This window comes from Lolium rigidum, chromosome 4, assembly GCF_022539505.1.
Source record: "Lolium rigidum isolate FL_2022 chromosome 4, APGP_CSIRO_Lrig_0.1, whole genome shotgun sequence".
Lineage (NCBI taxonomy): Eukaryota > Viridiplantae > Streptophyta > Magnoliopsida > Poales > Poaceae > Lolium > Lolium rigidum.
Window position 1 is genome coordinate 239861282 of NC_061511.1, and position 26278 is coordinate 239887559.

Sequence of the window (26278 nt, forward strand, 5' to 3'; positions counted from 1 at the left end):
ATACATGTAAACATTAAATACGAGCCTCGATCGGCTCTCGGGTTATCACGTGAATCGGCTCAAAGAGCCGATCCACCCATGATCCGTACGGGGTGCACGGATACTTGGTGGTCCTGCTTGATCAAGATGAAGCTGATGAGATCTACGACGATTTAGGGTTTTCACCGCATAATCGGATCATCCTACTCCAGGTTGGGCCTTGCGACCACGCACGGTGCTCGTAAGCCGATCCTAAACAAGGCCAAAAAACCAACATGACGTTGATCCTAGGAACATCCCGTTTAGGACTTGCGAACGCCACCCTACGTGCCACCTGGATCCTCCCCCTTTGTAAGGCCTAACTATTGCAGATATTAAACTAATCCTTGCGGAACAAGGAGCAATCGTAACGGATCAGATCTACTAAATAATGATCAAGCGGGGTGCCGCCCCACACCTAAGATAGGCGTGAGGGCGGCTAGATATGCAAGGGTTGCACTACGTAAGCATGCTTAAACGAAGAACAATGCTAACCCTAACACATCTAATGATAACTACGTTGCTCGCCATCAAAAACGCTTCGATACGAGCAACGCATGGAACAACGTGGGGCTTGTCGCTGCCTAGATCGCAAGATGCGATCTAGGCAGCATGTCGCTTACCCGATAGAAACCCTCGAGACGAAGGAGTTGGCGATGCGCCGAGATTGGTTTGTTTTTGGGGTTGAACGTGAGTTGTTGTTTATTCCATAAACCCTAGGTACATATTTATAGTCCGGCGGACTTTCTAATGTGGGCGTGCACTAAACCGTGCACGAGATAAACTCTAACTTCTAAACCGATACACAATCTATTATATTAAGATACACGGGCTAACTAGCCCAAATTCTCCGTGCAAGGCCGCTTCATAGTTCTTCCATATGTAATCTTCCAAGCCCATCTTGATCGCGGCCCACCTCCTGATTTAGCCAAAATCTGGTGATAACAAAAAGGCACGCTAGGAAGGAAATCAATGATATGTAGGGACGGGATTTCTTTGACTCAAGCACACTACACAGTTCTACAAAGTTCCACCATGGTGGCTCCGTATATCGGTGACCACAAGAACTTTCTATGCTCCCGGAACCCGGGCGGTCGAACGATTGGATTAGACGTGAACACATGTCGACTTTCGGCGGTTGGTTGCAAAAACATCTCCTGAATAACGAAGATATTGAAGATCGGATGTACTTGCTGGCCCGAGACACCATCTTCGATCGTAGTTACTTTCCAAGGGTACGAGATAAATGGGAATACATTTTACACGATCGCCCAAGATAAAAAGAGCACCAACCAAAACAGTGGTGTCCGATTTGATGCAATAATGAATGAAGGCCCAAATGACACATATTATTGTTACATAGAGGATATATGGGAACTTGACTATGGACTTTCTTTTAAGGTCCCTTTGTTTAGGTGCAAATGGGTCAACAAAACAGGAGGCGGGGTTCAGGTAGACAAGTTGTATGGAATGACAACAGTGGATCTCAACAATCTTGGGTATAGAGACGAACCATTCGTCCTAGCCAAGGATGTGGACCAGGTTTTCTATGTGAAGGATATGTCTACCAAACCAAGAAAAAGGAAACATAAGGAAACAAATACATCAAACGATGAGTCAAAGCGCCACATAGTTCTTTCTGGAAAAAGAAACATCGTGGGAGTGGAGGACAAGACAGACATGTCAGAAGATTGTAATAAGTTTGATGAAATTCCACCCTTCAGAGTGAACATTGATCCAAGCATCAAGTTAAATGATGAAGATGCTCCATGGTTAAGGCCGAAGAATATTAAATGATGAAGATGCTCCATCATCAAGTTAATTGAAGAATGTTCATGGCACAAATGAGTATCTCAACATGGCAATCAATTTCCCATTTATTTTTGTGTAATCATTTAACAGTATGTAAGATATGAAAAGTGGAGATGTGGTTGGCTTTTTGTACCATATATATAGAGGAGATGTAGTCGTTCACGGGTTTGCAGGGGAAAAATTCCGAGGCGCAGTTTCCGAAGATGCCGTAGGGCGTGTGCACCAACAACATCTTCGAGAAACTACGCCACGGGAGATTTCCCAACCCTTTCCCCAACACTATTAGAGGACATGTAGTCGTTCAGGGGCTTGCAGGAAAAAATTCCGAGGAGCAACTTCCGAAGATGCCGTAGGGCGTGTGCACCAACGACATCTTCGAGAAGTTGCTCCACGGGAGATTTCCCAACCCTTTCCCCAACAATGTTAGAGGAGATGTAGTCGTTCACGGGCTTGCAGGGAAAAAATTCCGAGGCGCAGCTTCCGAAGATGCCGTAGAGCGTGTGCACCAACAACATCTTCGAGAAGCTGCGCCACGGGATATTTTCCAATCCATGGGAATGAATCTCTGCTTGGCTTGTTGATCTGCTTGGCAAGCCGTATCGATGCTCCTTTTATAGGCACAGCACCGCTTCTACTCGACAGGGCGTCGTGCGCTACATGCTTTATCTCATCGAGCGGTGCGTCCACCCATGCGTTCTTATCCTGCCGACATCTTTAGTCCCGGTTGTACCCACCAGCCGGGACTAAAGGTTACCCACACGTCCTTATCCCACCGACAGTTTTGTTAGATGACAAAAAAATGATCTTTCATCCCGGTTGTACCCACCAGCCGGGACTAAAGGTTACCCACACGTCTTTATCCCACCGACAGTTTTGTTAGATGACAAAAATAGGATCTTTCGTCCCGGTTGTACCCACCAACCGGGACTAAAGGTTACCCACACGTCTTTATCCCACCGACAGTTTTGTTAGATGACAAAAAAATGATCTTTAGTACCGGTTGTACCCACCAGCCGGGACTAATGTTTTCGCGCCACTCGCGTTCCCGTCTATTTTTCTTCCCGCGCTTTCCACTGCGTTCCCGCCTATTTTTCTTCCCGCGCTTTCCACCGCTTCCCGCCTCTGTCCTCCCGCCATTTTTTCACTATATATATATATATATATATATATATATATATATATATATATATATATATATATATATATATATATATATATATATGTAGGCTTGGCCTCCATTTACATATCACATCTAGACTCATATCTGCAAACCTCATCACTCTGTCCCATGGCTTCCATCGTATCTCTAACCCTCCGGGAGGCCGAGGCGCTTTGCGCGTCGAACTACCCCTGCCCGCCGAGCTACCGCGTCCCGACCGGCTGGTTGCTGAGCGTCGGAGGCGTACCGGTCCCTCCTGTCCCTCTGGGTGTGGCGCGCGAGATGGCCATCACGAACCACTACTACTTCGAGCTCACGCCGAGCGGCGGAGGAATCCCCAGTGGCATCCCGACTACTTCCCGACTTGGGAAAGCTTCTTCATCAATCGGCGTGAGAGGGCGCTTGCCAGGCACGAGGAGGGCGGCCCGCCTCCTTCGGACTTCAACGAGGCCGGCCGTCGTCTGTGGTGGCGTGGCCGGACTCTCCAGGGCGTCATGGCCTACCGTGGCCCCCGCCTGCGCTACCCTCAGTCCCAGCCCACGCGTGCTCTCCCGTCGAGGTTCGACTACCGCGACCCCGATGCCAGCGACGATGATGACGGCGACTACGACGACTACGATGGCGAGTACTATAGGGCTAGGCACGAGTATGACTGAATGACTCGAACGGTCGAATCCGGCGATGTATCTTAATTAATTTTCAGTTGAGCTCCGTACTTTAATTCCATGTATGTGGCGGGAAACTTTTCTCCGAGGAGCTCCGTACTTTAATTTCAGTTCAATCGTAATAAATTTCGTGTCAACCACTTTATTGAACAAAAACAACCGACATCGACTTTATAAACTAAATTTAAACTAATAGAACCGACAACGACTTTATTGAAATTACAATAAAATAGATAAATTACTAGTCTAGTCTCTACTCGTCGTCGGAGGTTGTCTCCGTCCAAATGTCCTCCCACCGAGGGTCGTTTTCGGTCCAAGTTGTATTCGGGTTCTCGAGCTCGAAGGCGGCGACGACCCGACGGTGGCGCATGTTGGACCTGCGTTGTGCCCTAAGGTTAGCAAAGAACGCGTCGGTGTTGTCGACATCGTTGGGGAACTGCGCCCTCCACTGGCGCATCAACTGCTCGTCGCGCTCGGCGATGGCGATCCTGCGCTGCACCTGGCGGTGCCGACGACGGTCCTCGTCGTCGACGAGGCACGGCGGTGGCGCGAGGAACTCCGCCTCCTCTAGCGATTCAACATCCGGGAAGTTCATGTCTCGCCCGGCCGCCGAAAGCGCCACGCCGCCGCGTCGTAAGCGCGCGCCGCCAGCTCCGGCGTGTTGTACGTGCCGAGGGTGAGGCGGAAGCCACCGGCGCGTATCTCGGCGGTGAACCTACCGCTCGGACGCACTCGACGCCACGGAAACCGGATGCCCCTCGACGACGTGGAGGCATCCTGGAGATGAATGAGCGGAGGCGGTGGCGACGTGTGGTTGCGCCCGCACTCGTCGCTCTATATAGCGCACGCGGGGCATGGCACGTGTAAGCCACGGCTACACACGTTGCACGCCGGCGTCGGCGGGGCGAGGCACGTGGAAGCGGTGGCTACACGTCGCACGACGGCGTCGACGGGTAAGCGACACGTGTGGCACGGCGGAGGGACACGTGGCACGGGGAAGGGACACGTGTGGCACGGCGGCGGTGGCCGGTACATGGCGGTGACGGTGGTGGCCGGTACACTGCGGTGACGGTGGTGGCGGTGGCCAGTACACGGCGGTGGCGGTGGCCAGTACACGGCGGTGGCGGTGGCGGCGGTGGCCAGTACACGGCGGTGGCGGTGGCGGCGGTGGCCAGTACATGGCGGCGGCGGCGGTGGACACGTGTGGCATGGCGGTGGCCAGTACGTGTGTTTTTTTGATTTGAAATAAGGCGGGAATGAAATTTAAAAAAAAATTGGCCTTTGGTCCCGGTTTGTCATACAAACCGGGCCTAAAGGCCTATTTGCCTTTAGGCCCGGTTTGTATTACAAACCGGGACCAAAGGGGCCTTTGGTCCCAGTTTATGCCACGAACCGGGACCAAAGGGGGGGGTATAAGCGTATCGCTTCGTCTCCGCGGAGATCAATCCCGCGGAGACGAAGCGCTGAGCGCCGCCAGGCTGCCCAACCGCCACGCGAAATCGCCGCCGTCGCCGTCCACCGCGCCGCCGCCCGCGTCACCGCCCGCCGCCGTCCGCACGCCACGCTCGCGCCTGTCGCGCCGTCCGCGCGTCGTCCGCCCGCCGTCCGCCCGCCTCCGTCCGCGCGACGCCCGTACGCCCGCGCCCGTCGCCTCCTCTCCTCCGCCCACGTCGCCGTCCACCGCCCGCGTCGCCGTCCGCCGCGCGCCTCCTCTCCGCCGGCGCCAAGGTGAGCCCCCGGCCACCCTTTTTTTTAATTTTTTAGATTTTTAGATTGTTAGTATTAGATTTTTAGAAATAGTTAGTATTAGATTTTTAGATTGTTAGTATTAGATTTTTAGAAATAGTTAGTATTAGATTTTTAGAAATTGTTAGTATTAGATTTTTAGAAATAGTTAGTATTAGATTTTTAGAAATAGTTAGTATTAGATTTTTAGATTGTTAGTATTATAGTTAGAAAAAAGTTATGAAAAGAATATTTGTTAGAAATAAGATAGAAAATTATAGTTAAAAAATTATAGTAGTGAAAATTATTAGTATAGTTAATCCGATATGTTAGAAAAAGTAGTGAAAATTATAGTTAGAAAATTGTTAGTATAGTTAATCCGGTAGTGCGGGCGGCCCTGCCGGTGCCGAGTCTGTGGCGGTGCCCCTACCGGCGCCCGTGCCGGTGCCGAGTCCGTGGCGGTGCCCCTACCGGCGCCCGTGGCTGTGCCGAGTCCGTGGCGGTGCCGCCGCGACATAGTGCCGGCGCCCCCAAAATAGAGTATATATGTAGTGCCGACGCCCCCCAAATGGTAGTGCCGGCGCCGACTAACATATAGTGAAGTTATTTTTTAATTTATGTTAACTTTGGTACATATATATATATGATTTGTTTTCGTAGCTACGATACCGCGACAGCCGCCGCGCCGTGGTCTGACTCTTCTAGAGGAGATGCAGCAGCTGGGGGTGGTCCGGGACTGGGCTCCGCCGGGGTGGCACTGGGAGGTCTTAGCTTCCGGGTCGCGCACCTTGGTGCGGAATCCGGGTCCCGTCGTCAACCCGGATATTCTATGGTGGAGGTCTTATGGGCCACGGTCGTTTCAGAGGGAGCCGGCCCCGCCAGAGGAGGTAGCTCAGCGCATTGCGGCGGAGGACGACTACGTCTGCACCTTCATTCGTGACATGGCCTGTCCCAAGGGTGGGGATGCCCGTATACACCACACTCGTGTACGATAACAAATTCTCACAATTATCTTAATTAGTACCATCTATTGTATTGAGTTCCATTCATATATTGATCTCCTTTTTTAAATATAGATGAAACGCACTGCGGGACACTCTCATAACGGAGGATCAAATACGAGCAATTCAAGAGGAAATCGCGGGATTCTTTCTTACCGAGGTCATTACCCCAGGTGGAGAGCACTATAAGAAGGTCATAGCTAGATGTTGAGCAACTTCGTAGAAGCTAATAGATTTAGTAAAAAGATCCGACTCTATATTGTAAATATGCATGCATTACGTGTACTGTTGACGATGTCTATATATATTCACGACGATATTTTGTGGTTTCTTGAATGATATATATACATTGCTGAAACTCTGCCGCGGCAGAGAATCACAGGCCCGGTTCGTACCACGAACCGGGACCAAAGGCCATCCACCACGAGCTTCCTGGCAGCACCACGTGGCGCCGCCTTTAGGCCCGGTGCAACTTTGAACCGGGACTAAAGGGGGACCCTTTAGTCCTGCCTTATTGGTCCCGGTTTGGAAACCGGGACTGAAGGCCCAAATGGACCGGGCCTATAGCCCCGTTTTCCACTAGTGAGAAACCTAAAAAAGATTTTGTGCTTATCCTGACAACAACTTTTCCAAAGCCAGGAAATAGCAGGAAGGACTGGGTCTTGCTTCATCACAGATTTATACACAGAAGATACCTTGTAACCAGAGCCATCAGCTAGCACCATACATTTATCCTTTTCCTGAGATCTGAGTGTCATGCACCAGTTGTACAAAGTGATGATATTCCGCCATAGCTTGCACAGACAAAGGTAAATGAAAGAAAGTTGCAACATCATCTGTGTTAATGACATCCAGAGTGTGAAGCATCCTTGACAAAAGTGAAAAGAAATGGCCACTTGTTGGATAAAACCTCCGGTAACCGTTTATCAGACCAAAACAGAATGGGTTTTCCATTCTTGAGTGCACAGGAAGCCATATCCTTGTAGGTATCAAGTGACTTGAGACAGCCTCTCCACCAGAAAGAAATTTCCCTGGTTTTAAGAGGATATTACACCGAGTATCAAGAGGATATTGCATTACGCAACTAGAGGGAAATCAGGGCGGCAATACATCAAGAGGATATTACAGTACGCCAAAAGACTTAAATCACGCAAGACATCCAGCAAATACAAGATTGGGCACCAAATATGTGGATCTTTCTGCTAGCCCATTAGAAATCTATGGTTAATGCAAAAGAGGAACGCATGCACGGAGTGGGCTGAAGCAATGTGGAGCTCAAAGCGTGAGCAGGTCCTGAAAGAAACCTAGAGCTTGAAGGGAAAGATCTTGTCCAAAGTAGGAATCCTTGCTTGTATTTTTCACGATTTACTCTCATCGTTCAAGTTCATTCTTCCTCCCAACCTGACAAACATAATTGATTAACGCTCCAAGATGAATGTGTTACGCCCCCCCCCCCCGCCGCTCCCGTCGCCCCCCCCCCGAGGCGGCCGGGCACCCCCAACCCTCCCCTCCAGCCGTCCCCCTCCCCCCTTTCCCCCGCCGCCGCCGCCGGGCAAAGCCCGCGCGGTGCCGACGGCGGTGGAATCTCTCTTCCCGCGCGCGAGACGGTCCGACGGGGCGGCTCCCGATCTGGCGGTGGCGAAGTCCGGCGGGGTGGGCTTCGGCAGCAGCTCCTCCGGTCGTGTAGGGTGGCCAGCCTGTTGGCTGCGACGGCAGCGGTTCAGGCGCCTCTGTTCGCCCTTTCCCGCGCGTCGGGTGGGCCCGTCGGGGCGGGCCGCGACCGCACGGCGGCGCGGTGGCCCCTGGCCGGCGCTGAGCTTCTCCGTCTGGCCGGCGCGGGGCGGCGCCTGGCGCGTCGTGGCCGCCGCTGGCTGTGTTGGTCCGGCTGGATCTGGGCTTGTGGGCCCAGATCTGGGACTAGCCGGGCCTGGCCAGTTGATCTCTTCTGCCTGGGCGGGTGAAGTGGGCCTTGAATGTGGCGGTGGCGTAGCCGCCGGTTGGGGCTTTCCACCTTTGGCGCTTGATCCTTTGTCGATCCGGCAACTTAGCTCGTTCACATCGGTGGCTTCCTGTCGCATCGCAGGTCTCCGATGCTAGCCGACCCTGTTAGGGTTTGAGTCTCTTAGTCAATGCATGTTTGCCGGGGTAGGCAGCATGGCCCGGGCTACAACTGATGTCGCGGTTGTGGTCTTTCCCTCTGACCATCAGGGTCGCGCTAGTGCAGATGTTGCTTTTGCGTTCATGCTGCGTTCGAACCTAGTTGGGGCTAGGTCTTAGTGTGACTCGGTTGGAGGTGCGGTAGTGAGCTCTGTTTTGTCCGCTCTACGTCCCCGTGACGGCGACCTGATTTTTGACCCGGTGGGATCTTAGCGAAAGCTACGCATGGCTTTGCCATTGCCGGTGACGGCGTCACCTTTCGGGTGTCGTTCCCTTGTTGAAGGCGTCCCGAAGATGATCCCCCGAATCGAACTGAGGGATTTCGTCCCTCCGCCTCATTCTGCCCCCTTGGTGGCCCCACTTCGGGCAGGCTTCTCTTGTAGTGTCTTGTGGATCACACCCTTTGACCTCTCGCTGATGTCCCAGCCCTCTCACCTCGTCGACCGGGCTACTTTTACACTGCTTGCTTCGGTAGCTGATGGCCCGCCTAGTGCCTTGGGGGGCTTTGCAAGGTCGGCGTCTGGTCGTATTTTGCCGGTGTGTCTATCCCAATGCGAAGACGTTGTGTTTCTGGTCTGGACCTAGCCCGAGCTCGTGGGGTGGTGGTTCGGGGTCTGGGTGAAAGCTTTGCATGACCTTGGTCTCTGCCGACATGACGACGCATTCGCGCGCCATGCACCTTCTTGGAGGCGTCGTTGCAAGACCCCCCTCCTTTGGATCCTCAAGCTCTGCCAGGCTGTTGGCCCGTCGTTGAGTCCCCCTTGGGCTGTTGTTCTGGTGCGTAGGAGGTTTGTTGGCGTGGACTAAGACGTGCTCTCTCACGTGCAACAGAAGACAAGGCTCCCTCAACCTGGCGCTTGTTGGCGTTCTTTGTGTTGTCTTTTGTTGTTGGTTTCTCGGTTTACGTGTTGTATGTGTGTGTTGTATATCTTGGTGTAACTCCTAGCCGGTTGATGGCTTCGTTAATTCAAAACCGGCCTCATTTCGAGCCTTCTGCCTAAAAAAGATGAATGTGTTAACAAAAAATGTAAACATGCACGCCAAAGATTAATGCTTCCATCACTTTAGTAGCACTAATACTGCATCAAAGTTGACTCAAAATTTAAATCAAGAGTAGGCTTCGCACGGACATGCTATTTTACTTCATGTGTAGTGAAGTGCACGAGCATGTTTAGCAACAGCCAAGAAGCATTGCACTTTCGTCACCTACTCTGTCGTTAACCTGCCTTTGTTTGCTTTCGAAGACTTTAGCCAGCCTTGGCCCTTGCCATGCCAACCTCCCTTCCACAGAGTCTTGCATTAGTTTTCTAGATCTGGTACCAATGTCTCTCAGGTCCGCGTTAACTCCGCGTCTGGGGAAAATAAACCAAATGATGAGATCATTTGGAGTTTCTATTGAGCCAACTGGTCTTGAAGAAGAAATAAACTCAATATTTTTCCGAGAACAGGCAAAGAACCATAATTTTAAGTTCCAACTAACAATACTCACATTATTGCACATAATGTAGCATGGAAATGTTGCTTCTCTACTTCAGATACCGATAGGAATGGTATAATTCCGAGCAGCTCATGAAAGTCTCAAGTAGTACTCCCTCCATACCAGTCCCACCACTAATTTCGAGAAAACAAACTTACCATAAGTTTGGTCAATAAAATATGAGATATATGCCACAAAAAATGTACCATTCGATTCATAATCAAAAGAAGTTTCAATGGTATAGTTTTTTTAATATATTTCATATTTTCTTGACCAATTTAATGGTAAATTTTTTCTCTAAGCACATAGTGGGCTTATAAAACGGTGAGGAGGGAGTATTAATTTCAGCAATGTCCTAATTATGTTGTAAGATATTTTCCACGTGAATTAAAAACACCAATAATTGTCTAGAGTTTTAAGAACCTAGGATAATGACAGTTATTTATCTTCTCTATCATGACTCTCTGATTAAAGTAACACCAATAATGTATTTTTTTGTTGTTGTTCTGCAGAAGTCAATGCACTCATAGTCAGTGCCTTAAACAAACGTCGAAGTCAGCTCTCATGAGCACCATTAGTTGAGAAACTTATTGAATAATCTACTAGATTCACAATCTTTCATCACCATCCGTACAATTTGTTTCATCGCCATCCGTACAACCTGTACGATCCGTCCTCTTTGTTTCTGCCAAATGAAATGAAATGAGTGCCAAACGAGCCAGACAAGATCGTAAGACAACTCCATTTAAAATATTGAAAAGTAAATTCACTAGCAAGACAAGATCTGGGTGCTGAAAACCACCACAATAAGATGCTGAAAACATCACAAATGCACAAGAATGAATGATTTTTCTACACAATTAATAACTGCTACCTACGAAAATATCTTGTAATTGGGAACGGATGGGAGTACATTATGACCACAAGAAAGGTATGTCCACAAACAGAATCCCCTCAAAGTCAACGTGGCAAACTAGTTCATGATGCTATATGCAACTGAACGGTAACTGCTGACTGCCTCAGATGGGCACTGCATCTGCTTTCAAACGGGCTAGCAGTTAACGAAAAGCAAGCAAAATATAACTGCAATATGAATTGGTCTGGAGATTTAGTGAGCAATTATTTGCAGTTTAAACTAATTGGTCCAACCTTTCAGCAAGCCAAGAGACGTATAAAGTTAGGAAATCAAATGACTTCGCATATATAGATGCAATACCATGCGATAGATATGTGAGTATATTTTACGGCATTATATATTGGCTGAAACATGAAGGGATAGCAGATTCAGAAGTTTTCTGCAGAACTACATATATATACATGAAAAATCGAAATTTGCAGCAGGTTTTGACAACGCCCTGGATCTAACCATCTATTCCAGACATGCATTGGGCATGGCATAGAACCGATTTTTGAGTATTTTGGGCAGCTAAATGTTATCGTGACACAATTTAAATGCGCTATTCCTAGAAGTTGAAAGAATCAAATAAATTCAACATGCCTCTAAGAAGAAGTGTGGGTGTGAGGTCATGGGATGCCAGGAACTGAATAAGGTTTTTAGAATGGAAAAGAGAATAGTATATTGGGTCGGCAAGATCAGCCTCCTGCAACCTCTTCTCACGAATGTATGCTACAAGCTTGGGAATGTTGGGAAATGCATGTTTTACAAGGCAACCAATTGTCCTATCGAAGGCCCTTTTTTTGGCGGAGAGTGGAAGGACATGCTGACAGATACTGAAACACGAAGAGGTAGTTAATTACTTCCCAAGATGATGACAAAAGCTATACATTTCAGCAGATCCATTCTCACGGTTTTGTTTTATCGGTCGATGCTAATATTGTGAAAACTTCACTTGATTAAAAATCCGCACCCTCATAATTGTCTTGTTTATTTGGATGAGGATGAGAGTTGAAACTAGTACTAGTTAACTATCCATTTTTAGTACAGCTAAAGGAAGACCTCTCTTGAGAGTAAACCACCACCTGGCCCAATCATACAGTACTACACTGCATGATAATTCACAATTCTTTATGGTTTCAGTCTGCATGCCGCTCTATTTAAAGGAGCCTTTCTCCTCATCTCCCTCCAATGCAGAGCCGCAGCAGGCCAACTCTGATCTCAGCTTCTTCCTAGTACCTGGAGTGTGTTGCTTCCTTGTTAGAAGCAGTCCCCCTGTGGTTTGTCTGGCCGTCGTTCAGTCGTCTAGCCAGGTAAGGTACCATACCATCTAGTACTATCTGTGTAAAGGGGTGTAGCTTCTTCTCATCATGGAGGCCTATTTTTAGTAAAATGTTTTTTTTAATCTCATACAATCTGTTCAATTCAGAAGTTGAGATGTTTATTTGGTTTATAGATCCTTGAAACCCCAAAATATATCAGGATTTCTTGTTGAACCGTGAGCTATCCCACCCAGGTTTGAATCGTAGGTGAAGCGTTCAGACTAAATTGTGTGCTATTCACCGGTCTCATCTACCTAACTACGTATAGCCAAGAGAGCGATCTTTCCCCCATTGGTTAACGTTTTGGTTATACATCTTTGCTATGCATGGACTGATGTTGCATCCTTGTAGAGATTATGCAGGAAAAAAATTTCTTCAGATTTGTTTTATCACTGTAATTAGTCTTAGGAAAAATAAAGGAAACTTTTTACCACTCATAGATCTCGATGCACCTATTAAAACTAACATTAGATAGAGCAGGTTGGGAGGTCAAAGGTGCACCCAATGAGGTTGATCTGTGATCAGATTATAGCACTGAAACAAATCGGACTTGTTACTATCTGCAAGTGAGCGAGGGCGGCATGCATGACCCAAGAAGATCCGAGATGAATTATAGAAAAACTAAGCTTGTATCATGCGAGGCTCCTAGTCAACACTTTGTGCGTGGGTTAAACTCAGGGCTGGTGTATCTGGCTGGCGTGTATCCCTTGGTTGGAGGTCCTGATATCGCCGTAGGATGATACCGATGCTCTGGAGTATACGTATTATTGCTTAGCAAACAAGGTGCCCTTTTCTGGGTTATTTTCAAAGCTACCATGTCGGTTTATTGCCAACCTTTTTTTCTTAGCAAAGGTAAAACAGTTAGTACTACACTACTTGGTCTCCACACAAGCCTTGGAACCATTTATGCAGGTAGTAAGTGCCACATGAGACTAACTGTTTTACCATACCATTACTCCAACACATGTAGGCCTCCAAGGTATTCAGAAGTGGTCAGCTTCGACATCATCAGGTAATCAGAGATGCCGGTCGAAGTCGAGGAGACACCTGCCCCGCTCAAGCGCCATGACTCGCTGTTCGGCGATGCAGAGAAGGTCTCCCATTCCAAGCATCATGGCTCCCAGGTACGCGTCTCCTGCAACTTGGTATCCATGCTACACAAATGTTCTATTTCTAGTCTGACCATATATGGTTTGCTTTCCTTCGGGTAACGCTTGCAGGTGAGCTGGATGCGGACGCTGAGCCTTGCTTTCCAGAGCATCGGTATCATCTACGGTGATATCGGGACATCACCGCTTTATGTCTACTCCAGTACCTTCCCTAATGGAATCAAGAACACTGATGATCTCCTGGGCGTCCTGTCGCTCATCCTCTACACTCTAATAATCATACCGATGCTCAAGTACGTCTTCATCGTACTGTATGCCAACGACAACGGAGATGGTAAGCCATTTCAGACAAGCTAAGCTCAACTGCTCAAGTGCTTGCGGTATAGGGTTATCAAGTTGATATGAAATAACAACGCATTGCCGTTCTAGGTGGCACATTTGCGCTTTACTCGCTGATATCACGGTATGCAAAGATAAGGATGATCCCGGATCAGCAAGCTGAGGATGCGGAAGTGTCCAATTACCACATTGAAGCCCCGAATTCACAGCTGAAGAGGGCGCAATGGGTGAAGGAGAAGCTTGAGTCCAGCAAGGCTGCCAAGATTGTACTCTTCACCCTCACCATCCTTGGCACATCCATGGTGATAGGCGATGGAACCTTGACACCAGCAATTTCTGGTAATGATTAAGAAAATGGAGATTCAACAGTATCATCTTGTGCTTTACACAATACGAGTACATGTAGTATAAACACAGCAGTACTGATGTTTTGTTTCATGCAGTGCTCTCTGCAGTGAGTGGGATCAGGGAAAAAGCACCAAGCTTGACTCAAAGTATGTCAAAATATATTAGACTTTCTTATTACTCTGTGCCCATCACATCTAATATTTCTGATGTTGGTCCTTTGTACAGCACAAGTGGTTCTCATATCGGTGGCAATTCTGTTCATGATCTTCTCAGTCCAACGGTTTGGGACTGACAAGGTCGGGTATACCTTTGCTCCAGTTATCTCAGTGTGGTTCATTCTGATTGCTGGTATCGGACTGTACAACCTCGTTATTCACGATATCGGTGTTCTACGGGCCTTTAATCCGATGTACATAGTACAATACTTCACAAGGAACGGGAAGGATGGATGGGTTTCACTTGGTGGAATTGTCTTGTGTGTCACAGGTAACCTTTCTGGCTGAAAAATGCAACTGAAAATGGCTTCTACAGCCTGCAACCTGCAAGGCTGTAATCTGAACCCACTGACTGATTGTCATATGAAACAGGCACCGAAGGTATGTTTGCTGACCTAGGACATTTCAACATCAGGGCTGTTCAGGTAACGAGCAGCATAATACTCCTATATGTTTTGTGATCCCTATTTTGCTATCACTTTAACCTTTACATATAGCTTTCAAAAGTTAAAAGAGAAGCATCTCACATTGGTTGCTGTATTTTGCTTGCAGATCAGCTTCAATGGTATCCTCTTCCCATCGGTAGCGCTGTGTTACATGGGGCAGGCGGCTTATCTGAGAAAGTTCCCGGAGCACGTTCCGGACACCTTCTATAAATCTATACCAGGTATAAAAATAATAAGAGCAGTTCTGCTTCATGTAATAGACTACTGGGTAAGCATACCACAAGTAAAATAAACTCTGCATGCCTATGCTCCTGCAGCACCAATGTTCTGGCCAACCTTCATCGTTGCCATTCTTGCTGCCATCATAGCAAGCCAAGCTATGCTCTCTGGTGCATTTGCTATCCTCTCCAAGGCCCAATCTCTCGGATGCATGCCCAGGGTTCGAGTGATCCACACCTCACGCAAATATGAGGGGCAGGTGTACATTCCTGAGGTGAACTTCATGATGGGATTGGCGAGCATCATAGTCACAATTGCCTTCAAAACAACTAATCACATCGGCAATGCTTACGGTAAGCAGCTCGCAAAGAGTTACACATTGAGGCTTTAGTATATGGAAATAGTGCTGAACACATTCATCTGATCTGATGCGGGTGATGGGTAGGGATCTGTGTCGTGACCACCTTCTCGATCACCACCCATCTGATGACCGTTGTGATGCTTCTCATATGGAAGAAGCACGTCATCTTCATCGCGCTCTTCTACGTCGTGTTTGGCTCCATAGAGTTGATCTATCTCTCTTCCATACTGTCGAAGTTCATTGATGGTGGATACCTTCCGTTCTGTTTTGCGCTTATCGTGATGAGCCTGATGGCAGCATGGCACTATGTCCATGTCCAGAGGTACTGGTACGAGCTTGACCACATTGTGCCTATTAGTGAAATGACAACACTTCTCGAGAAGAATGACGTTCGGCGGGTCCCTGGGGTGGGACTCCTTTATACGGAGCTGGTTCAGGGTATCCCCCCAGTATTCCCTCGGCTGGTCAAGAAGATACCGTCGGTGCACTCCATCTTCATGTTCATGTCAATCAAGCACCTGCCGATCGTGCGTGTGGTGCCTGCAGAGAGGTTCCTCTTCCGGCAAGTTGGCCCAAAGGAGCATCGAATGTTCCGGTGCGTAGCACGGTATGGGTACAGTGACAGTCTGGAGGATCCCAAGGAGTTTGCAGCATTTCTTATGGATAGGCTCAAGATGTTCATCCAGGAGGAGAGCGCATTCGCACAGAACGAACCAGAGAGCAACAACAGCATTGAAGTTTCAGAAGACCAGACCAGGCCGAGGCGATCTACACAAACTGCAGTGTACAGTGAGGAGGTGATCGAAACACGGGTGAGCAACCACTCTGGGAGGATCACTAGTTCCCGTGCACTGAACCAGACAGTTGAGGAGGAGAAGCAGCTGATTGACAGGGAGATGGCGCAAGGGATGGTGTACCTGATGGGGGAGGCGAATGTTACAGCTAAAGCCAACTCCTCAATCTTGAAGAAGATAGTGGTGAACTATGTTTATACATTCTTGAGGAAGAACTTGACACAGGGGCATAAGGCACTGGCCATTCCGAAAGACCAGCTGCTCAAAGTTGGGATCACATATGAAATATAGTGATTTTACCCAAGTACGAGGCGAGCCTAACCATGTGATTCTGGGTCCATGGCGCTGAATTTAAAGAGCAAATTAGTGCCATTGTCGATTCAATAAAGAGGCATGCAGGTGTGTGAGGGGTTTTGCTTTGGTTGGAAGGTTTTCCTTTTCGTTTTATCTGTACAGTGTGGCGTTATTTGATGTGTCCAATGTAAGGGTAATATTTCCTTTTGCAACTAAAGTGTGACTGGTCTCCCAGGCATAAGCAAAGTTCATAATATTTCATATATTTACCAAAGGAGAATAAAATATATTTTATTACCATGTTTACTTGTCTAACATTATTACCTTTGCTCTCTTCTACTTGTGCTTCGTGCGTCAACATCTTAGCAAAAAAATATAATAAAATGTATAAATGATATAGGAGTACCATTGATGGGAAATCTGCCAATATAATTTTCTCTAAACATCTTTATGAGTATTTTTGTTGTCAAAATTTTGAATGTTGATTGCACACATCCTAAAAGGGAAAGAACAATTGGCAGAGTATACTAGCATTACTGGTGCTATCACGGGAAGTGAGGAGTGGTTGCAGAAGAACACCTTACCAGATATCCAAAAATCGAACCCTTTTTTTGCAGTTCTGTGTTACATACGACTACCTGAAAATGTAGTCTCGAAACAGGCACCTGCAAATGTAGTAGAAGGTTTGTTCAACAATATTAGGCAATGCTTCTCAGGATGTACAGAATGGAGTGCCAAATTACATTGTGTAAATTCTGGTGTAATTTACAGTAGAATTGTTTAATCATTTTCCTATTGATCATTATCTTCTGCTTATCGTTTTTAACTCTTTTGTCCAGTTCAGGGAAAATCAGTATGTATCATTACTACACTAGATTATTTTTTAAAATCAACACTAGATGTTATACATAACTTAAGGTTCTCCACCTTAATGTGAATTCAATGCAAGGCCTGAATGCTAAAATTCATCGGGACATCATGCCCAAGGAAGTGTTCACTGTCTTTTTTGTTGATAACTAGCTGAACCGGCCTGAGGGCGGTACACTTTATTCAAGTGAAGAACCACTACAGTGAATTCCAAGAAGGTAGACACACAACTAAGACTATTTTAGATAAATTTCAGCAAAGGCAACAAACAGGGAAGTTTCCTAAAAGGTTATACCTCGGTTCCGAAATATAAGCCTTTTTCGAAAGCTATAAATAAGGCTTACATTTCTCAATAGAGGTACTATTACCTTATACAAAAGATAAAATCGGCAAGTAAGTGAAGAAGCCAAGCGAACCTGATGGTGAAGAGGCATCACTCAAGAGTCCAATGTTCCGCTACCAATTTCTCGGGAAAAAGGCAATCAGTCCCATTACCTATTGGCAACACAAGTGTCTTACAACATCACCGTTGACGTTGGGAAAGAGCATATCTAGAGAAATTTAATCCTTCAACACCATGGTTGACGTCGGGAGGAGATCGTGTCATCGAATGAAGGACGAAATATCACTTACCGTAAACGATGACATCTCTATTGACACTGGCACAGAGAAAGAAGATAGTTACCAAACCCCTAACCTACTCTATTGGAAACATAACTTTTATTGAAACTCCACTCATAGTTACCCACCTCTTGTGATGCCAACGAGGCTGGGCGGAGGAGGGGAAAGCGACATATGGTGAGGCGGAGGTGGATGCGGAGGCTAGTTTTTTTTCTAGAGAGGTGGCGGCTCGAAAACCCTTACTGGCACGAAGCTGTAACAGCAAGGAGAGAGACAAGGGTTTACGTTGCCTTGTATCCGAAGTGATATGGTAGCCCACAGCCCCCACACATTAGGTCAGGATATGGTCCATTGGTCCTCCCCCATGCCCACAAGCCCTGTTGGCAAAAAGAGCAAGGCTTGCGTAGTGTCACCCATAAAACAACCTGTTGTTGCGTGGTGTCGCATGCACCAAAAGGGACCCCGAGTTTATAGAGCCATTACAGCCCCGGCTTTCTAGACAGTGCTAGAACGCAACTCCCAGAATTTCTGATGCTAATATACTTCTGAAATCTGGATAGTGTAATAGTCTAATAAGAAAATGGTGCTAGAAAAAGTACAAGCTAGGTGATCAACTTTCCGTACTGGTTTGTTATTTCAGATGATCAGGTTTGGGTTCAGGTTCAAACCACTAGTGCAGATGCCCACAATCATGGCCCAGCACTACGTCAACAACGGACATGGTTCCAAGAATTCATGGTGAAACTCCAGGGCAAAGATTTCTCAAGTGTGCAAATATCTGATTACCCTTCTAAAACAACCATTTTATGTCGCCTTCAGCTTGCCACTTGACCAGTTTAATACGGCTGACATAGACCCTGGACGAACCAATTAGTGAAGATCGACCAGGACCAGGAGTTTCAGGCCACATTAATGAAAAGAACGGGACAACCTAACACCAGACCTTAACTTCTTCTAGGATTGTTAGAGCATCTCCAGCCGCGTCCCCCAAACCGTCCCCCAAAGCGCGCCGGATTGAGCGTTTGGGGGACGTGTTTTATTCGTGCCGCGTTTGGGGGACGTCGCTCCCCAGCCGCGTCCCCCAAACGCCGCCCCCAAACATTTAAAATAATTTTTTTGGCTAGAAAGAAACTATTAATAATATTCAAATCGGTTGAACATAAACAAATTATATATAAAACTTCGAAAAAATATAATTAAATACATATAAACTATCTACTTCTTCTTCTTCGCCGATGGCCCCGCCTCGTCGTCGTCATCGCGGTGGCGCTTCCTCGCTCGTCACCTCTTCCGAAGAGGCGGTGTCGGCGCTCGACGCGTCGTCGTCGCCGGTGCTCGTCGGCTGCGCCTTGGCCTTGGCCTTGGCCTTGGCCTTGGCGGCCTTGGCCTTGGCGGCCTTCGCCTTGGAAGCCTTCGCCTTGGCCGCCTTCGCCTTCGCACGGGCCACCGCCGCCGCCGCGGCCTCGCTCTCTTCTTCCTCCTCCTCCCCAGCCCGGCCATTCCTCCTCGGCGTCAACCGGCGGCGGGGAATCGTCGCCGCCGCTCGGCGTCCCGGCTTTGTCCCACCAATGGCGCCGGCCGACAGAGCTTTCCTCGCCGGAGGTGTCGGACGGGAGGCCGGGAGATGTAGCTCATCGTCGCCGAAGGTGTCGGATGGAAGCTTGGATGAATGACGGCGTACGTACGGGTCTTATTGAGCGCGGATGAACGGCGGCGCGAAGTCGAAGAGAGCGGCGGTTGCTCTTCCGAGGAGTCGGCGCTCCATTCCGGCGGGGTTGGCGCGTCGTCGACGCGCTTGCCAATGCGACGGTTCCGCTTCTCGTCAACCGCACCGTCGCTACGTATGTGGCGGTTGAGCGTCCGAGCCGCCGACGGGTCGGCCCCGCGCCTCCTCGCCTCTCATTTCGTTGTGTCCGGCGTGCCCGGTGCGTCCCCGTGGGACGGGGACGGGCTCGGGACGCCGGACACCGTATCGGGGCGCGCCGGACAAAAAAGGGCTTTGGGGGACGCGGCTGGAACGCTTTTTTTGTCCGGCGCGCCCCAAATCCCTTTGGGGGACGGTTTGGGGGACGCGACTGGAGATGCTCTTAGGTTGGTATATGATCAGATGAACAGCGACAGGTAGCAAGAGTTCCATACAGCCCCAGGACCATTTAAGGATAATTCAATTCAGCTACCATAACAGCTTACCAACACAGTTCAAACTACCGGTGGGGGCAAATAAACTGATAGGCTCGACAATTCTTGCTCTCAACAAGCAAATTAAATGTCAAGAAGGGTCCTCAAACCCCATGACATAATGCTGAGCAGAAGGAACAGCTGGGAGCTGAGGTCATGCAAACATGCAGATCAGAATAAAATCCTAGATGCCATGATTCCAATATCTGAATGTATGACAATACACAACTGGAGCTACCACCAAGTAAATCTCATCTGAATCTAGTGCAAAAACGAAATCATATGTAGCTGGTAACGGAGTTACATTACCATGCAACAATTCTCGTGTGATCAGGTGTAAAATGATCAAGCAAAGATTCTATCCGCCACGTAACAAGTGAAGGCATAATCACACAATTTAAATAGACAAAAGACAAGACTACCGAATAGTTTACAGTAAGCTCATTATATGATAACACGAGTGTGCAGTACATTTTTACCTAGGCTACTTGAACAAATAAATAGGCAAATGATTGAGAGAGGAAGCAAGGCCGCCTTTCGATGGGGACAAAAAAAGCAAAAATAAATAACACGGTAATATAAGTGTTTCTTCTAGCTCTCCAGAAGCAAAGCAGGTTCAAATGCAAGTATTTTCCTAGACCAATAAGTTCTCTTGATTTGCTTCTCAGGTCCAACTAAAGTTAAAAAGTAACGGAACCAGCATCCACCTCCCTGAAAGCAACTGTAGACCAGGCTATAGTCCTTGCACTTTGCACCAGATTCCCTGTCCAACATCCATCATAATTAGAACTAGGAAGATGGTACACGCTGCTACAGGAAGGATCATGGTTTTGGGTGTTTTTCAAGGTAGCATTACAAAACAATCATGATTTCGAGTACTTTCATGGTTTCTCTGATAGCATTACATATTCTGAAAGTACTTTCAAGGTTTCTCTGATATAACATTACATATTCTGAAAGGAAAGAAGGCAATTGACTAATTAAAGCATGTAGATGACAGTTCACAGCAGAAAGTAGAGACCCAGCGATCTAGTTGTGCAAAAAAGCATGGCTCCCATTGATCTTTACCACTTTTCTTCTCTACTTAAACGAAAAATAGTAACACATGTGGGATCACAATTTCCAGCATGTAAATAAATGTCAAACTCATAGTACATAACAAGCAGATTGTACTAGGTGTAATTGAAAAATACAAGAGTATGAGACAATAATGGATTTAGAACCAACCAAATGTGGGCATGCCAGGATGTGGAGGTCTCTAAGCCTGGTTTTCGCTCTTGCGATCACTGTGGCCATCTCGCTCCTGCAAGAGCGATCCAGCCTCCTCATCAGCCTGTGCGTTCTTCTTCTGGGCCTCCTTGGCTTTGAGGGCCTGTAGCTTGATGTGGTTGTAGTATCCCACCCCAAGGAAGGCGATCCCGTAGCCGAATAGGTTGATGGGCGTGACGGTGTCCCGGATGACGGACCATGAGAAGGCGATCAAGAGCCAGTCCTTGACGACACCGGCGACATTCATGGTGAGCGCGGAGGTCTTGCCGACGAGGAGGAAGACGGCGAGGTTGAGCGCGAAGGCGCAGAGGGAGTTGGTGCCGAAGATGAAGAAGTCGGGCTGGAAGGTGCCGACGGCGCGCAGCCTGGGCAGCTCGACGAAGATCCAGGGCACGAGGAGGAAGCAGAGGCAGCATGGCGCGACGTAGTATAGGGATGTGATGGGGTTGAGCGAGATGCCCTTGGAGGTGAGGAGGATCTGGATGAGCACGAGTCGCGTGGCCTCGAACGCGACGGCGGCGAGCTGGAGGGCGACGCCGCGGACGTCGAAGCGGGCCTCGCCGTAGGCGGCGATGGCGACGCCGAAGGAGATGGAGAGCATGTTGAGCATGGACGCGGAGCGGAAGGTCTCCTTCTTGAAGAGGACGCCGATGGAGTAGACGGCGACGGGCATGAGCGCCTTGAGCATCTGGATGAAGGAGACGGAGAGGTAGATGTAGGCGGAGTTGGAGAACCAGAGCGACATGGCGTAGAGCGCGCCGATGGGGACGACGGAGGAGGTGTAGAGGTGGGGCGTCATGGGGGGCGAGGAGGGCGGGTCGACGAGGCGGAGGAGGCGGACGAGCGCGACGGCGAGCGTGGAGCAGAAGGTCATGTGCACCATGGTGAGCGAGATGGGGAAGGGCCAGTTGTACATCTTGGGGTCGAGGATGTACTTGTTGTAGACGATGACGGCGAAGGAGAGGAAGATCCAGACGGCCACGTAGCAGTAGGAGAGCAGCACCTTGCGGAGCACCGACTCCGACAAGCCGCCGGCGCCCCCGCCGCCGCCGGCCATGGTTGCGAGGGTGGTGGTGGCGGCGGATCTGGATCCGGGGGTACGGAGCGGTGGCGCGGTGGGAGGGTGGACTGGGGGAGGAGGAGGCGGATCTGAGGATTTGGGGACAGACAGAGTATGAGTATGAAAGCAGGAGGTGGGGATGGGTTAAGGTTGTGTTTGGGATGGGGGGTTTAGGTGAGGTTGGACTGGGTGCGCTGGCCACGTGGAGAATACCAGCCTTTGTGCTTTGTTGGGGAGCACTTTGACTCGTCGTTCCGTTTTTCTTTTGGGTTTTCCAGTTCTCTGGTAGTAGTAGCATTATTTTTGAACTAGTTAATCCATTGTGACGTTGACGTGCAGGTTTTAAAGGTAACACGTTCCTTTCTCATCAAAGATAATTCAAGCTCTGATGATGCGTTTCTAACTCCCATTTGCGTGACATGGTCAATGAGCCGTGTGAGTGCGTGACAATCTTTGTTTTTTTTTCTCGGCCGGTTTTTCCATACCTTGCTGGTAACAGTTTTTTTCTGTGCCCACCGGTATAAGAAAATGCCGACCAATATTCGTCAAATTTATCAAAATTAATTTTATGATCAATTTTTGGCTAAAAATTAAATTTGTTTGAAGAATCTTAGGTCGTACATTGACCGGTGTTTCCGGTACTAAATACGTATTAGTGACCACCGTGTTTTTTCGAGAACAAGGAAAAGAAACTTGACTCACAACACGTTGATGTGTTAGACCACGAATTGAAGAATTGGCGTCATAGAGAAAGAGCGGAATGGTTCAATCACCCTTTCCTTCTTATTTTAGGAAACATATCTCACATTAATTTACCAATCAATACATGACAATTAGTACAAACAGATTACATACTACGAGATCCTAGTCACCAAGTCTTCAACTCAAAATTAGCACAAGACTGAGGACATGTATAATGCTATAGAAACCATGCCTTCTCTTAGCATTCAATGCCATCTAAAGAAAAGCCGTAGAGATAAGTCATATAATGCATTATCTCTTATTATCATCTCTAGCAATTATAGCAATTAATGACAAACAATTAATTTTTAGTAAGAAATTAATTTGCTAAGTGAAGACATGTGGTACAATGCATAAAATAGTTTTCTCTTATTTTCTAAGAGATAATCTCTTAGCTAAGAGAAGACAACTTTCTCTTTCTTATTTTTTATTTTTTCCAAATAAGCAAAAATACTACGTGACTAGGCTAAGAGAAGGCTAGCATAACTCCATTGTACATGCCTTCAATCACCACCAAAGGATTTTGTGCATCACGTTAACTAGAAACTTCCCTACATCAGCGAGCAAAGGCTTCACTGTTCGAACATCAGCTAGGGACGCACGCCAATCTTCGCCTCCAAGGTTGAACAAGATATCATGAACATGATCTGGAAGACCAGATCCACAAGAACACGCTCCCACCGGCCCCACATCGACACTGAATGCACTTCTTTCACGTCACGATGGCAATTTTATCCACGGATCCGGGTATCCACGGATATTTGACCCGCCGAGCACGGGTATGGAGGGTTGGTTGTGTCCACGGATTTCATGGGATGGATATCCGATAATTCATGGAGCGGGCACGGGCAGAGCTTTTGCTCAATGGATATTCGATGGATATCCAACTAACATGTGGGACCCACATGTCAGTGACATATGCGATTTTACCTACGATTGGCTGTCCTTTTTAGGCCCAAATCACCAAACCCTTAATTTAAGCCTTAATGATTTTATACTCTAAATAATCACGGAACCGCCTTGTGCTGGTAGGGCTTCCACCGGCCGCATTTACTGTGGATCTTCGTTGATTGCTCCGCGCTCTTCGGGAATGTGATATATTGTTGCTTTGATATTCCTATGAATTGTCAACATAATTACGGCTGAAATGCTACTGAAATAATGTCGAAATGCTGCCAAAATATTCATGTTTGCTTATTATTAATGAAACGCAAGTGAAATATTGCTGAAATGGTACTCAAATTTTATGGGCATGGATATCCATGGATATCCAGGTATCCATCGGATTTGGATTTGGGGCGACATCCATGCCCATGGATACTTTCGTGGGCGGGGCAGAACGAGGCTGATGGATTTGGGCATGGATCTGGTTTTCCTATATCCGTCCAAACCCGCTCCATTGCCATCCTTACTTTCACGGGGAAAGAGCCGAAGATACTTATTTACAAGCAATGGTGTCGCCACCACCATGGCACCGCTGCATATACACAAGTACGAAGACAACACATAACCTACGAATGAAGAAGAATGCCCCCCCCCCCCTCCAGACACACACACCTGCTAGCCGACGCCAGAGCAGGAATCGAGCCTTGCTTATCGCCTCGTCGCTAAAACCGTCTAGGGCGGTTTGGCTAGGTTCCCTTTACTACTTCTTTTACATCAACAAGCATGTCGCTTCCTACTCCAGGGTACGATAATCATGATTGAGATAGCATATCCAAATTTAAGACTTCAATATTTTCCAGACTTCAGGTGACCATAGATTTTATTTACATTTAGATTTCTCCTTATAAGTTTTTTAATATCATACCATGAACAATATTTAACATACAATTAAGCATGCTAATGGTAATGATTTACGTAGAAAACCACATATATGGTAATTAGTATCCTCGAGTAAAATAAGAGCCGACACGGAATGATTAGCAATAGATTTAATCATTTTTTACATAAAGATAAGATGCGCAGTTTAATCCATGGTGGGCCCTCATGAGTCGAGAAGTAGTGATACTGATCCCACTCGCTAAACTTGACTTTATCAATGTGTGACAAATATTTTTTTAAGGGATAACTAAATGCGTACCTAGATGGTCTATATTTCCATCTTTTGGCAATTGATTGCTTCAAATAAGAAGGACCGTCACAGCGAGTAAATGTGCCAAAATTATGCCTCAATTGCGACCAGAAACTAAAGTTGTTAGGGTAAATTTTTATGCGCCTGGTAACTTCCAATGTGTCGGGTTTTTTTCGAAGTTTGCATCACCGTCAAGGTTTTGAGCTGACACCCAGGAAGCCGTCGCGCCGCGGGGACAAAACGACCAGATTTGCGCGATATAATTTGTCAACAAGAATGGTTGGCTCATTGTGAATCATTGTAAAGTTATATTTTGTCTTGAGATGAATGACTTAATGAATGATATTTCTACACCGCAAACCTACATTAATGTATGTTTCATTTCTCAGCCAAAGGTGAGATTTTGTTTCTCAAACTATAGAGTTACAAACATAAACAAGCTCATGGTGAACAATGCACTCCCTCCGTTTCATCAAAAATGTCTTAACTTTATCAAAATTGATGTACCTAGACACTATCTAGTAGGTAGATATATTTAAATTTTGATAAAGTTGTGACACTTTTGGTGGGAGGGAGGGAGTATGGTGGTTTACACACCTAAAATGGCACGGCCAAACCACCTGCCTTGATTTGCTAGTTCATATATTAAGCTATGTTGGGTGTTCATGCTACCCCTCCCATCAACTCGGTTGACTTGATCATTTTTAGAAGCAAGCAACATCTTTGCCATCAACATATCTAGCAGGCCTAGTAGCTATATGACGTGATGTTATGTCAGTGGCACGATGCCATGTGAGCTTCACAACTCAATGTGTGGACGTACGTGTTATGAAAGAAAAAAAATTGTCTCTTCATTGTCATGAAAGTACGTTCTTGTGAATAATGGACAACATGGTTAAGCACGATAACCGATTTCCCATCTAGGTCATCTTCTTTTCTCCTTGCTTTCTTTTATTATTATTATCTGCCCCTTTTTCCTCTTATTTAGGCTAAACCAACTTATTTCTCCCACCACTTCCTAACGCGATGTCTGCTAGATCGTTAACCTTTGAAGATGTGTTGAAATAAATTGCTAGCCCATCTCTATCAACTCGAGCTTTTGGGTGAACTTC

General features: G+C 47.3%; 2 protein-coding genes and 1 pseudogene across 2 annotated transcripts; 1 reads left to right on the top strand and 2 right to left on the bottom strand.

The window, feature by feature from the left end:
- Nucleotides 1-8458, bottom strand: part of LOC124648473 — a 33695-nt pseudogene extending 25237 nt beyond the window's left edge.
- A 3660-nt stretch (nucleotides 8459-12118) lies between these two features.
- LOC124707372 (potassium transporter 1-like) lies at nucleotides 12119-16353 on the top strand. The gene is made up of 10 exons (XM_047239032.1): nucleotides 12119-12222; nucleotides 13202-13355; nucleotides 13452-13674; nucleotides 13770-14018; nucleotides 14123-14173; nucleotides 14253-14513; nucleotides 14615-14667; nucleotides 14795-14909; nucleotides 15006-15260; nucleotides 15353-16353. Exons 2-10 carry the CDS (start codon nucleotides 13254-13256, stop codon nucleotides 16351-16353), a joined length of 2310 nt encoding a protein of 769 aa, XP_047094988.1. The 5' UTR covers nucleotides 12119-12222; nucleotides 13202-13253.
- Nucleotides 16354-20441: 4088 nt separating this feature from the next.
- LOC124707373 (probable sugar phosphate/phosphate translocator At2g25520) lies at nucleotides 20442-22580 on the bottom strand. The gene is made up of 2 exons (XM_047239033.1): nucleotides 21250-22580; nucleotides 20442-20785 (listed from the first exon to the last, which is right to left on the bottom strand). The coding sequence occupies exon 1, from the start codon at nucleotides 22346-22348 to the stop codon at nucleotides 21281-21283; it is 1068 nt and encodes a 355-aa protein (XP_047094989.1). The 5' UTR covers nucleotides 22349-22580; the 3' UTR covers nucleotides 20442-20785; nucleotides 21250-21280.
- Between the last annotated feature and the right edge of the window lie 3698 nt (nucleotides 22581-26278).

Coding starts and splice junctions, on each gene's coding strand:
- LOC124707372 (XM_047239032.1), top strand. CDS start 13,254: ATGCCGGTCGAAGTCGAGGAGACACCTGCCCCGCTCAAGCGCCATGAC. Junction 13,356..13,451: donor CCAAGCATCATGGCTCCCAG/GTACGCGTCTCC, acceptor TAACGCTTGCAG/GTGAGCTGGATGCGGACGCT. Junction 13,675..13,769: donor TGCCAACGACAACGGAGATG/GTAAGCCATTTC, acceptor TTGCCGTTCTAG/GTGGCACATTTGCGCTTTAC.
- LOC124707373 (XM_047239033.1), bottom strand. CDS start 22,348: ATGGCCGGCGGCGGCGGGGGCGCCGGCGGCTTGTCGGAGTCGGTGCTC.